We start from the raw sequence: 11,512 nt of genomic DNA, 5'->3' as shown, positions 1-11,512 counted from the left end.
CATGGTCCGGGGATACGGGGATGGGGCACCGGGATGACGGGGGCACCGGGATGAGGGGGGCACCGGGGGGATGGGGGCACTGGGATGAGGGGGGCACCGGGATGACGGGGGCACCGGGGGGATACAGGATGGGGCCCTGGGGGGAGGAGCGGATCAGGCCCCGCCCCCCACCGTGGCCCCGCCCCGTCGCCCCCGCCCCTCCGCTGGCGGCCCCGCCCCTCCCGCCGCCGCCCGGGCGCAGCCGGCGCAGGGCGCGGAGCGGCGGCGGGCGCGGGGCAGGGCGGCTCCGCCATGGTGGGTCGGCTCAGCCTGCGGGAGGTGCCCGACCTCCCGGACATGAGGAAGCGGGGCGACGCGGGGCTCGACAGCCCCGACTCCGGGCTGCCCCCCAGCCCCGGGCCCGTCCCCCCGCCCTGGCTCCTCTCCTCGGGCAGCCCCGACCGCGCCGCGACCAACGGGCTGCCGGAGCCCGAGCCGCCCGCGCCCGCCGCCGCGGTGAGTACCGGCACCGGCCGCCCCCGCTCCTGCAGCGCCGGGCACCCGCCTCTGTGCAGCGCCGCTGCCCCGGGGCCGGCGGGGGCGGAGAGGGGCGCGGGACCAGCAGCCCCGGGCACCCGCCGCCGCTCGGCCCCGCTGCGGCAGGTGCTGGGCCCCGCGCCCCGGGGCTGCCTGCGGCCGATGGAGTGGAGAAGCCGCTGCCCTTCGGACCCTGCCGTGATGCATCACCCGGGGACGGCCGGGCTGCCGGCGGGGGGCTTCTCCTTCGGCTTCCCGCCCCGGCAGCCGGACGCGCTCCGGGCCCCGCAGCATCCTTTGAGGGCAGGAGGGTGGAAAACCAGCCCGGCGGCGCTGGGGTTACTGGGGGGGCTGGCAGCGGAGCGGCCGGCGTGGGGGCAGCTTGGAAACAACTGACGCCCGTTTCCCTCCCTCCCACCGACGTCTCCTGCTGCTGTCGTATCCCCTAACGCACCCACACCGTGCGGGAGCCCGCCGGGGAACCGGGGCGTCCGCAGGCAGGGCCGGGCTGTGTTGGGTCAGGGGGTGCTTTTCAAAAGCCTCCGGCTCTGGGGTCGGTCCTTGCTGATACAAGGGAAGCCCCTGTCGCTCCTGCCCCAAGTAGGGGTCGGGACGGCATCGCAGCAGGTCTTTGAAAATCCCTGTGGACAATGAACTGTCGTTGTTCCAGAGAGTGACCCAGAGTAGGAAGTTTGTGTGTTAAACTCTGGTTTCAGTTAATAGTATCAGATAGAGATGCGTTAGTTCTTTTTTAAAAATGATTGTTAATGTTGAGCTGTTGGTACAAATACTTTGGAAACCGCAGATCTAGAGGAAAGACCCCTTTTCTACAGGGGTGCTGCGTGAAATTGGAAAAGGCCGCAGGAGAACCGTCTGTTGAACAGGAGAGATGCTCACAGCCCCTTCGCCCCTGGATAGTAACGCACATGTGCAGAGGTGGCTTCAAAAACACAAGCCACAAGGGTTTCTTCCCTTCGGAGCCACTTTGCTTTCCTTCTGGTTGCGGGATGTTGCCGGGCTGGTGTCGGCTCACGGCGCTGCCAGTCCAGGAGAGGAGCACGGGGACGCTTCATGAATGAGTTAATCCTTCCCAACAGGTCGTGTGTGAATTAGACAGGTTGGATTTAATGCCTTCAAATAGTAAGCACAGCGTAGCTATGAAATGAGGAGGTTGCTCACGGCGGGATGCCCTGCAATAATTTCTTGCTGTGATCTGCCCATGGGGATATCGGATGAATCCAGCAAGGAGAGCTCTCTCATACACTCATATAATGTTAGCTATAAATTGAACGTGAGCTCATACAGCGAATGGACTATAGTTCATGCTGCAGAAAGCTGCGGTGCACCGAGGGGCTGTATTTCTCTCTCATTTCCCAGAGTGGCTCCTCTGAAGTAAGCCCTCGGAGTTAGGACTTTGTCTTCAAAAAATACACCTTGCCACATCTTTGATGCTGTAGACCAGAGTCAAGTCAGACCTGCGGGTTGCACCTGTAGGCATGTCTTGGGCTAGCAGATCCTCTTGCATGTAAATGTGAACCTCAACAGCTCTGTACCAAGGGCTAAATAAATGCGTTTTCTTGAGAATATACAGAATTGTGACATAAATGGCATTATTTTTGCATTTTTTGCAGAATTCTGTGTTCTCTCCCAGCCCTGTTCTCCCCAGCTGCCCTCCAAGATTGTGTCCTTTATCCTTTGGCGAAGGAGTTGAGTTTGACCCTTTACCACCAAAGGAAATAAGGTAAATATTATGTTACAGTCATCTAGTTTTGAAGGAGTTAGCATGTAAAGGAGTAGTTAGGCCTTATCAGTGCCTGTGAGTCAAGTTATTTTATTTGCAAAGCTGTTGTTCCATGCAGCTGTACATTCCTGGACCTGGACATTTGTACAGGCTGAAGGAGTGTTCAGCCTCTTTTAATCTCATATGGTTTTTTCCAGGAAGACTTTGCTGTATTTTACTCTCCCACTTCTACTTCATTGCACTGCTCCAAAATGTTGCCTTTCAACTGATTAACCAGAAGGTAATCAGGAGGGAAGATCTTCAAAGCAGCCATCTTTCTAGGACTGTTTTATTAGGGGAAAGGAATTTTGCTCTCCTAACCTCGTGGGTTTGTAATGAGTACTTTCTGTCTTATCAGCCGTGGCTGGTTGTGTGAACTAAAAGAAAAGTTAATATTAAGAGAGTGCATAATTTTTTTTTAATGCACTGCATCACTTCGCAGCCTGTGAATTATTCCTTCGAACATCATGATTTGCAGTAATGAGAAATGAAGGCTCCCAGCTGATTACTGTGCAAGCAGAAGTAGACTGAATCAATCGGAAGCCTAATGCAGGGGAGGGTAGAAGGTGTTGGTTGCCCTGGTGTGGGGAAGGAGCCCGCCCTGTGGCTGGAATTGAAGGCAGTTATCACCGTGAAAAAGCTAACACAGAGTTGTCGCAGTATGAAGGAGCTGAAAACTTTCTTTTGCAATCCAGGCACAGAGGATTTTCTTGACAACAGAGTTTGATGTGCAAGTTGTAGTACTTTCCTGCCAGCTGAATCTTCAGAGAGTGCCCCATGCCGGGAGCGATAGCAGAGAACTCCCGTGTGACTCTTGGCAGAGGAGAACTGAGCAAATAATGTGTGCTTCCATGGACTTGGCACTCCGAGGAATTAGGCTGCTTATGTGCAAAGCCTAAATACGCATCTAGGCGTCTGGGTGTAGGCACTGGGGTTTGAAGGAGGTTCTTAGCTTCATAGAGCTCAGGCTTAAAACGATGGACACAAGGATTGAGAAGATGTTTGGCAGTGCTGGCAGCTGGACAAAACAGTGACAGTGCCGGGCGTGCTGCTAACATAAGGCTTTTTCCTTAAATGACTGAGTGAGAGACCAGCAGGCAGCGTTTGCGTTATGTGGCTGTTCCTGTGTTGCGGCGGCAGGTGCAGGGCTGAGGAGCCACCCTGGTACCGATGGCTCCGTTTTCTAAAAAATGCAGCCTGCTACTCCGGAGCAGAGCTCACGCACACGTTTCTTCTATTTCAGGTACACGTCCTCGGTTAAATACGACTCGGAGAAGCATTTCATCGACGACATCTATATGCCAGTGGGCTTAAGCATTTCTTCTTGCAGTCAGACGGTCATCTGTGTCCCAAACTGCACGTGGCGCAATTACAAAGCAGAGGTCCACTTTGAGCCCCGCAACAAGCCCCAGCGTTTCACCAGCACCACCATCGTCTACCCGAAGCACGCCAAGACTGTGTACACCACCACGCTGGATTACAACTGTCGTAAGACCATGCGGCGGTTTCTCTCCAGCATAGAGCTGGAAACTTCGGAGTACCTTGGGAACGACTGTGTCCTGGATGGTTGCTGACTGACGGCCGTCTCTCTTGTTCTGATCCATCCCAGTCCCATCTAACGTACTGTGCTAACTCCACTAGCTAAAGCGGGTACAGACCCTCTTTCTCAGCTCTTAATTCCTGCTTTAAGCATCAGAATGGCCTGAATGCAGTTTTCTATGGGAACATAAGTTAGTAAGGAACTTGTTTCTTTGCCTTTAAAGTCGTGAGTTCCCTCCCCTTCCCCGCGGTGCAGTAATCAGATGAAACTAAGGGGAAGTATTTTCCCAGAGAAAAAATTGACAGGTAAGAAAGAATGTGGAATAGTGCCTGGCAGGTGGAAACCCATTTGATGCTTTGTGGTGATGTGCAAAAATAAGGGCAGTTCGCTCTTGCAGAGAATCTACCAGGTCATTTGGTTACAGGTAGCCAGAGCTGTCATTCATTTCAGTTTAGATCACAAGACTGTTTTCTCTAGAAGAACCACCTCCTGGAAATTGCTGGAAAAAGCTAACAGAGAAAAATCTGGAATTCTGCGTTTAACAAATACAAAAATGTTATCCTATGGCATTCATGTCCGGTTTGAAGGTGTGAGTTGGGTAGAAGAAGAATTCTGAGTAGAGCAGGAGATAAACTGCTTTTGCAGCTCCAGGCAGCAGAGAAAGGATCAGGTAATTCAAGTTCTTTAGGTGAATGGCACAATGTATATTCTGTATTTATAATGACTTCTACAGCGCTGTAGTCTATGTAACACACTAGCATTTGTGTACTACGTGTAGTAGGACTTGTAATGAAGAATATCAGGCCAAAAATTATCCCTGTATTGTTGGAAAGTCAGGTCTTGACAGTGTGGTGGAAAAACACCGGTGCCTAGTTTTTACTGACGTTCTGTCTGCACTAAAGGAGTTGTTACTAGGAAAGTTTCAGAAAATGTGCCGTGTATACAGGGACCTAGAGTGGAGAAAGAGATGCTGGGATCAGGTGTGAGATGCTGTCGTGGTGGAGCTTGTGAAGAGGTAGATGGTAGCAAAGGACAGGCAAATTTTTATTGCATAGCAAAATCCACAGCTGTAGCTCTGCTTCCCCGTTGACCTTCTCGTTGCAAAGGTCCGTGTCCTCTCTGGACTTTAATATTCAGGATGGGGTAGCATTTGCCTGTCTGTAGGCTGCTGAATAACGGCTCCAGTCCCAAGTGCATGATGAGTTTGGGGACCAAAGGGAATAACTTCAGATACTGTGAAAGGCCATCTGGATGTTAGTTGCATTAGTTTATCATGCGCTTTGATGAAAATAAGACGGAGAGGTTTATCCAGATGGGTTTTTTCCTATATTGACAGAGAGCAGTGTAGTGTGGAGAGATCTGCTCTTGGGAGCATGGCTTCCGTTGGTGGCTAGCGTGGTATAGCAGCTCAGAAACACTTGTAGACTTGACTTAGCCTGACACGGCTTTTCCATGTATTCCAAAACTCCTCTGAGGTGCGGGTCACTTTCTGGTGCAACGTCAGCCCTGGAACCTGCTTTTAAAGAGGACTTCGCTAGTGCATAGCCTTAAAGGTGAATTTTGTCAGTGGTGAGTTAGAAACTCGGGAGCCTGTTCTTGAGCTGTACTTAACGCGTGTTTGTGCAAGTGTGATGAATGGTGTGGAAGTGGACTCTAGTGTGAACTGAAATGATTTGGGAGACTAAAAATGCAGCAGGAAGGAAAGCTTGAGTTTGTGTGGTTTGCGTTTTTTATTGTTTTGGTTTGGTTTTTTACTTATTTATTAGCTCAGAACAGAATGTCCTTAATCTTTGGTACTTGCCTCAGAAAACCAGATCCTAAAACCAGGGTGACAGAGATGCCAAAGGCAGGTAGGCATTGCTCCAGAGTTGTTAATAGCAGAACAGTCTTTTCAATAAACATGTTGGTTTCAGACTAGAGTATTTAGGAGATGTGTCTTAAATACATGTCGCGATTCTCCCCTAAACATCGCCCCAAGATATTGTGTAACAGAAGGCACAACTCAGCCCCTAAGTGTGTGGGGTTTCAAATGGAGAGAACTTTTCTTTGGGGAAGCTATTGCATCATGGCTCGCTTCGCAGTTTCGTGTACCTTGCTCCTGAAACATCTGGTGCTGGCCACACAGGACACTGGAAGAACATGGACCTTGGATTGCTCCGACAACGCTCTTCCAATGAATTCGTTTGCAGGAGATCTGAGAGAAGATTATTTTAAGTTGTAATCATTAACGGTCCTAGTTAAATTAGAAATTAAATGATCCTTACACTATGGTTTGAGCATAAAGCACCTGATTTTTATAAAGCAAACAAACATAATTATGTACCTTTTAAAAATATTTTAATTGGTAGAGATACCTTTTAAATTATTTATGTTCCAACATTTGCAAAGCTCTGATGAGCTCTGTGCAAGTGTTCTGATGTCTGTGACGTTTCCCACCCCCCCCTTCTAATTTTCAGTTTGTCTTTTACTTTATTGGTAATAAATGATCTGAAAACCATCTTATAGGGAAGTCTCTTTATTTTTCATTCAAAGCTTTTCAGTATTTATTATGGTATCTACTTAGTAATAAATACATAACATATCCTGCCAATCCCAGCTCCCTTCTTGTTTCTCTATCATGTGTTGCTGTTGTTTACATATTGTAGGAAGGTGTTCCCTATACAAAACTGTGTATTTAAAAAAAAAACCAGCACCAAATGTTGTGGTTTTGTCAGTTTAGTAAGACACTTGAAAAAGTGTCTTGAAGACAGCTGAAAATCCTCTCTAGTATGTATTTGAGTCTTTCATCTGGCATAGTTTTATTTTTAAAGAGAGTTTCTGGTAGGGATTTCGGCATATCCTGCAAATGAAGCACGCACTTACCCTTTTCAAATATAACAAGTATTTAACCAGACAGGAATTTCTTTTTAACTTTGGTTAAAAATGTAGATGCTCAAAGGCTACTTTAATAAGTACAGCATAAAAATAAGACTAGAATGTGTTATGCATTAAAATTTACAAAAACAAAATAGATGGTTACAACTATTGTTTTGAGAGAAATGCTGTAGTGTTTTTCTGGATACTTAATCTCTTCTTTAAACCCTTCCGAATTTGCAGACGTGCTGATTTTGTTAATATTGCTGGCAGAGTAGAAATGGATGCAATTGAACATCAGTTAATTAATTCATAATGGGATTTTTTGCTTACTTTTTATTGTTTATCTGGTTATCTGCTTGCAAAAGCTCTGGATTTGCATGTAATGATATTATTGGAATCTAGGGACCTTTGAAGCTAAAGGATGCCGCTGCTCCTGCGGAAGTCTGTGCAAGCATTTGAGTATCATGCAGAGTTTTAAGTATTAAACAGGAGAAAAGCTATATATAAACATCAATTGCTGTATAAAAGACAATCCATTTGAAGAGCCATTAAGAAAAAACTTTAAAAATCAGAACAGTATCTTTCAGGAGGGCTTCAGGAAAAACTTTCTCTCCTTTCAGATGTGCCATCTAACTTCTAGATACTTCCTTTAGTGTGGCCTGGGCTGTTTTCCTTTAATATTGTGGTAACACTCTGTATGAAAGATGTTCCTTTACTATGAGAAGTTGAAGTAGGGGAGTACAAGGCAGCCTACTGCTTGACGCGATTTTTAATTCATATTGGCCAAATGGGCTTCTAGTGAGTACATACCATGACAAGGATAACCCCACTGTTATAGATGTGCTCCGTTTTCCTTGTATATATGCTGTGCTTCTCCAGAATGTAAAATCTGAGGGTCTGACACAATGAATTTTTATAACAAAATAAAATACTATACCTAACACTTAGATCACAAGCCAGGAGACGAGGGCTGGATTCCAATGCCAATGTTGCGCCTCGCTGTTTCAAGTACTAGGTAAGTTTGTGTGCCTGCAAATTATTTTAGCCTCCAAACAAGGTACCCGCCCATTCAGCTGCCCACACTCAGTTTCCCCATCTGCCACAAGGGCTGTGCTTGCTGGTTTCAGGACCAGCAATCACTACATGAATACCTGAAAAGCTCAGGTGTAATGCAGTGAGTATTATTTTGAAATAAATTAATAGCAATAACTAGGGATACTCCAGGACAAATAAGCAGTATGGAAAGGAGCACTTCTAATTGTTGAAGTAGTCTGAGTTGCAACCATATTTTAACTAACAGGTTGGTCTGTTTTTGAAATATAAATGTCCTGTTCTCCACACAGATATAAGACAGTGAGTAATCAGTACTAAGCTACAGAACTTGTTGAGGGATTTTGGGTGACCACCACTGGTTGCTGCTCAGAGACTGTGCTAGCTCATTCAGCATTTAGGACCAGTTCACGCTTGCTGCTCCGGAAAATAACTGCAGCAATCTTCTTTACGTACTATATGATCGCTGCTTGTGCTTGATGCCCTGCGATGAAGTAATGGGGAATGCCTGACAGTTGGGCATGGCTCAGCAGGCAAATGTTGCTGGATATATGATTCGTACCTTTTCCTTCTGTTCATCTTATAGATACGCAGCCTTTCTTCCTCTGCTACAGGATCTTCAAGAATCCCGTCCCATCGAAGGCTTTCATTAAGCTGAGCAGAAAGACCTTGATCTGTTTGAGTAGAGTCCAAAATGGTGGAAGTTGATACTACAACCTTGTTTATTTCTGCATCGTTCTGATTCTCTTCTGCATTATTTTGGGCTGAGTCAGGGTTCCTCCCAGGACTTGGGATTTCAAGCGATGGAGGGGAGCCGGCCTGCTGCCTTCTGGTTTTGTGGTGGTGTTTATCTGTTAAAATGATAAACGCTGTTAGCAAAAATGTATGCATTGCCTCTGAGGCTTTCCTGCTTATTTTGTAAAGAGGATGATGAGACAAGTGTTTGCTGTGCCTTTACATGTCCATTAATAAGAAATCAAATCTATAAGAAAATATTAATGGCTTAAAAATCTTATTTTTAAGTGGGAAATACATATTTATCTGATTGGCTAACATAACGATTCTCACACCTGTAAAATGTATTTATTGAGGCTGTTAATGCATTAATAGCACTTCTATACTGGCATCAAGTTCACTGCATTTGCCTAACTCAGTTTAGGCAGGAAATTGATTCTTAGTTGTTGGGGATTTTTTTTTAAGCTGTTATCCATTAATACAACAAGCAATGTGATTTTTTTTTTTTTTTAATAGTACAATTTCTGGAAACTTTCAGGCACCTTTTGTACTAAGATACTGGAAGTGAACGGCTATTCCTTTACATGGAAGATTTTTTGAAATTACCCTCCCCTTTCTGTAGCTGTAACAGCAACTCAACCCCACTGATGGGAAGTTAGATCAGTGCCATGACTCATGCCTGTGGAACGGCGAATATTTAAACAACTATACTGTAGCTCACCAAAAGAAAACCACTAAATATTTACAACATCCCAAATCTTAGGCAGTTTATGAAATTTTCTACTTCTTGACAGATGTCTTATGCCTCCTACTGCTTATGCTGTGTAGTTACATGTACTCAATCTTTTTCTTTTTTTGGATAGATTTGTAGCTATATATGAAACTAGATATATAAACAAGCTACAGGTTCAATGAAAGGTTCTGCAGTGCCATAGATGATTTCCTAGGGAAGGTTGTTTTTTCCCTCTGTGGCAGTTGTCCTGCAGGATGGAGGGAGAGCCGAGCACCACATCCTCTGGCCGACACGGACAGGTGAATCCGAGCTGCCCTCCCGCTGGTACACACGCTCCGGCTGCGCGTCCCTTCGTGTCTGCGCAGTGTCGATTGCACAAACGTGATATTGAGCAGTGGTCGAGTACCAGCCTGGTGCACACATGGCTTCACCCAATGACCCCTCCCCTCCCCAGGCCTGCCCGGACCCTGTGTGGGCCATTTTGGGGACATCTGTGGGGAGCACAGTGGCTTCGCGGGGGACGGTGGCCTTTGCCCACACCTGCTGCGGCAGCCAGCCCAGCTCACCTGCCCGCACGGAGGTGGTGGTGGCGGCACTCCCGCGCGGCAGCTGCTTCTTTCTTCGTGCCGGCTTCGTGCCAGGGCCCTGCGGTGGAGGGGGGCACGGGCAGCCCCTCGCCCCCCGCCGCCTGCCCGCGCCGCTCTCCTGCCTGCGGGGCCCTGCAGCAGGCCTGCCATGGCCCCCCACGGCCGCCCTCGAGCCTGGCAGGGAGCAAGGGAAAGACGGTCAGCAGCCCTGGCCCAGCCTCCCTCCTTGTCCGTGAACCCCCTCCATCTTCACTCCCCTCAGTGCCTTCCCCCTCTCTCTCTCCTTTCCCCAGCACCTCATTTCCCTTCAGCACCTCCCCTCAGCACCTTCCCCCTCCATTTCCCCTCAGTGCTTCACCTCCCCTCAGCACCTTCCCCCTCCATTTCCCCTCAGTGCTTCAACTCCCCTCAGAGCCTTCCCCCTCCCTTTCCCCTCAGGTTTTGCCCCTCCATCTCCTCTCCCCTCAGTGCCTTCCCCCTACATCTCCCCTCAGCTCTTCCCCTCAGTGCCTTCCTCCTCCACCTCCCCTCAGGCCTTCCCCCTCCATTTCCCCTCAGGTTTTGCCCTCTCTCTCTCCTCTCCTCAATGCTTTCCCTCTCCATCTCCCTTCAGCACCTTCCCTTCCACCTCACCTTCCCTCTTCACCTCTCCTCCCCTCAGCACCTTCCCCTCCATCTCACCGCTGCCTTCCCCTTTCCTTTTCCCCTCTGCTCCCCTCAGCGCCCGCCCTTCAGCGAGGTCTCCAGGGCAGCCATGGCGCAGCGGCAAGCCTGGGCCTGCCTTCTTGGCCAGGAGCCCAGCGCCATTTCTTTGTGTCCCTGTCCAGCACAGGTTTCCTCCCTTGTGCCCCTCTGCATGTATCTGTAGGTACTGGGGCTTACCCGAAGTAATACGGCACACCAGTACAGCTCTGGCAGCAGGTGAAGTATTGCAGGGCTGTGGGGTTTGCAGCATGGTGCTGCTGCAGAGGGAAAAATCAAATCCGAATCCATTGCAGGGAAAACAGCTATCGGGGTCCTTCCCACCTCTTCGTAGTACCTCAGCCTGGTAAATGAAGGTGCTGAGGGAAACTCCCATCTCCCTTCCCTCCCCTCCGCCTTTCCCCACATCAGAGTGGCGAAGGTACGTGTGAAACAGCTTCTGAGGTGACAATATCTCTCCCGAGTGTTTTAGGGCCAGTGCAATCCTCAGATCTCCTGCCCTTGCTGCTGCGTTGTGGTGGTGAACGTTTTAACAGCCTCACCAGTAAGGGAGATCAGCGCATCTCCTTCGGAGGTGAGCCTGGACGAAAAGCATTCGCGGGAACTCTAGCAACAGTTGCTGAAGCAATGCACTGCTTATTTGTCATCCTCTCCCTGGAAATAACATGAGGTTTAATCCTGGTTTGGTGTGCTTTCTCCCGCTCCCTGCCTGCCTCTTTCCTTCTCTTCTTCTGATCTATTTAGATGTGAAATTTGGCAGACGCTCGCGGTTGCATTCAGACAGGTTGTGATGAAGTCAGGCTCCCGGGAGGCTGCTGCCACAGCAGATCCCTGGGCTGCAGGCAGCACTTCTCCGACTGCCACTAATGGTCTGATTTCAAAGTGTCAACAGCAGGGTTTTCGCAGTGATGGTTATTACTAATGCTGTACAGCAGCCAGCAGGTCTCCAAAGCCTGCATGTGGATGAAAGGGATGGTGACACAGGGCAAAAAGGCACGGAAAACAGGAACAGC

General features: G+C 48.8%; 2 protein-coding genes across 2 annotated transcripts; one reads left to right on the top strand and one right to left on the bottom strand.

The window, feature by feature from the left end:
- The first annotated feature begins 240 nt into the window (after positions 1 to 240).
- On the top strand, positions 241 to 6,333 carry RFLNB (refilin B). The gene is made up of 3 exons (XM_075168503.1): positions 241 to 495; positions 2,148 to 2,257; positions 3,540 to 6,333. Exons 1-3 carry the CDS (start codon positions 292 to 294, stop codon positions 3,868 to 3,870), a joined length of 645 nt encoding a protein of 214 aa, XP_075024604.1. The 5' UTR covers positions 241 to 291; the 3' UTR covers positions 3,871 to 6,333.
- Positions 6,334 to 8,139: 1,806 nt separating this feature from the next.
- LIAT1 (ligand of ATE1) lies at positions 8,140 to 10,473 on the bottom strand. The gene is given in 4 exon segments (XM_075169119.1): positions 8,140 to 8,174; positions 8,177 to 8,593; positions 9,777 to 9,971; positions 10,431 to 10,473. Coding segments are annotated over 4 exon segments (690 nt in total).
- Between the last annotated feature and the right edge of the window lie 1,039 nt (positions 10,474 to 11,512).

This window comes from Calonectris borealis, chromosome 19 (genome assembly GCF_964195595.1).
Source record: "Calonectris borealis chromosome 19, bCalBor7.hap1.2, whole genome shotgun sequence".
NCBI lineage: Eukaryota > Metazoa > Chordata > Aves > Procellariiformes > Procellariidae > Calonectris > Calonectris borealis.
The sequence above is the reverse complement of the archived record's forward strand: the minus strand, read 5'-3'. Positions and strand labels throughout refer to the sequence as shown.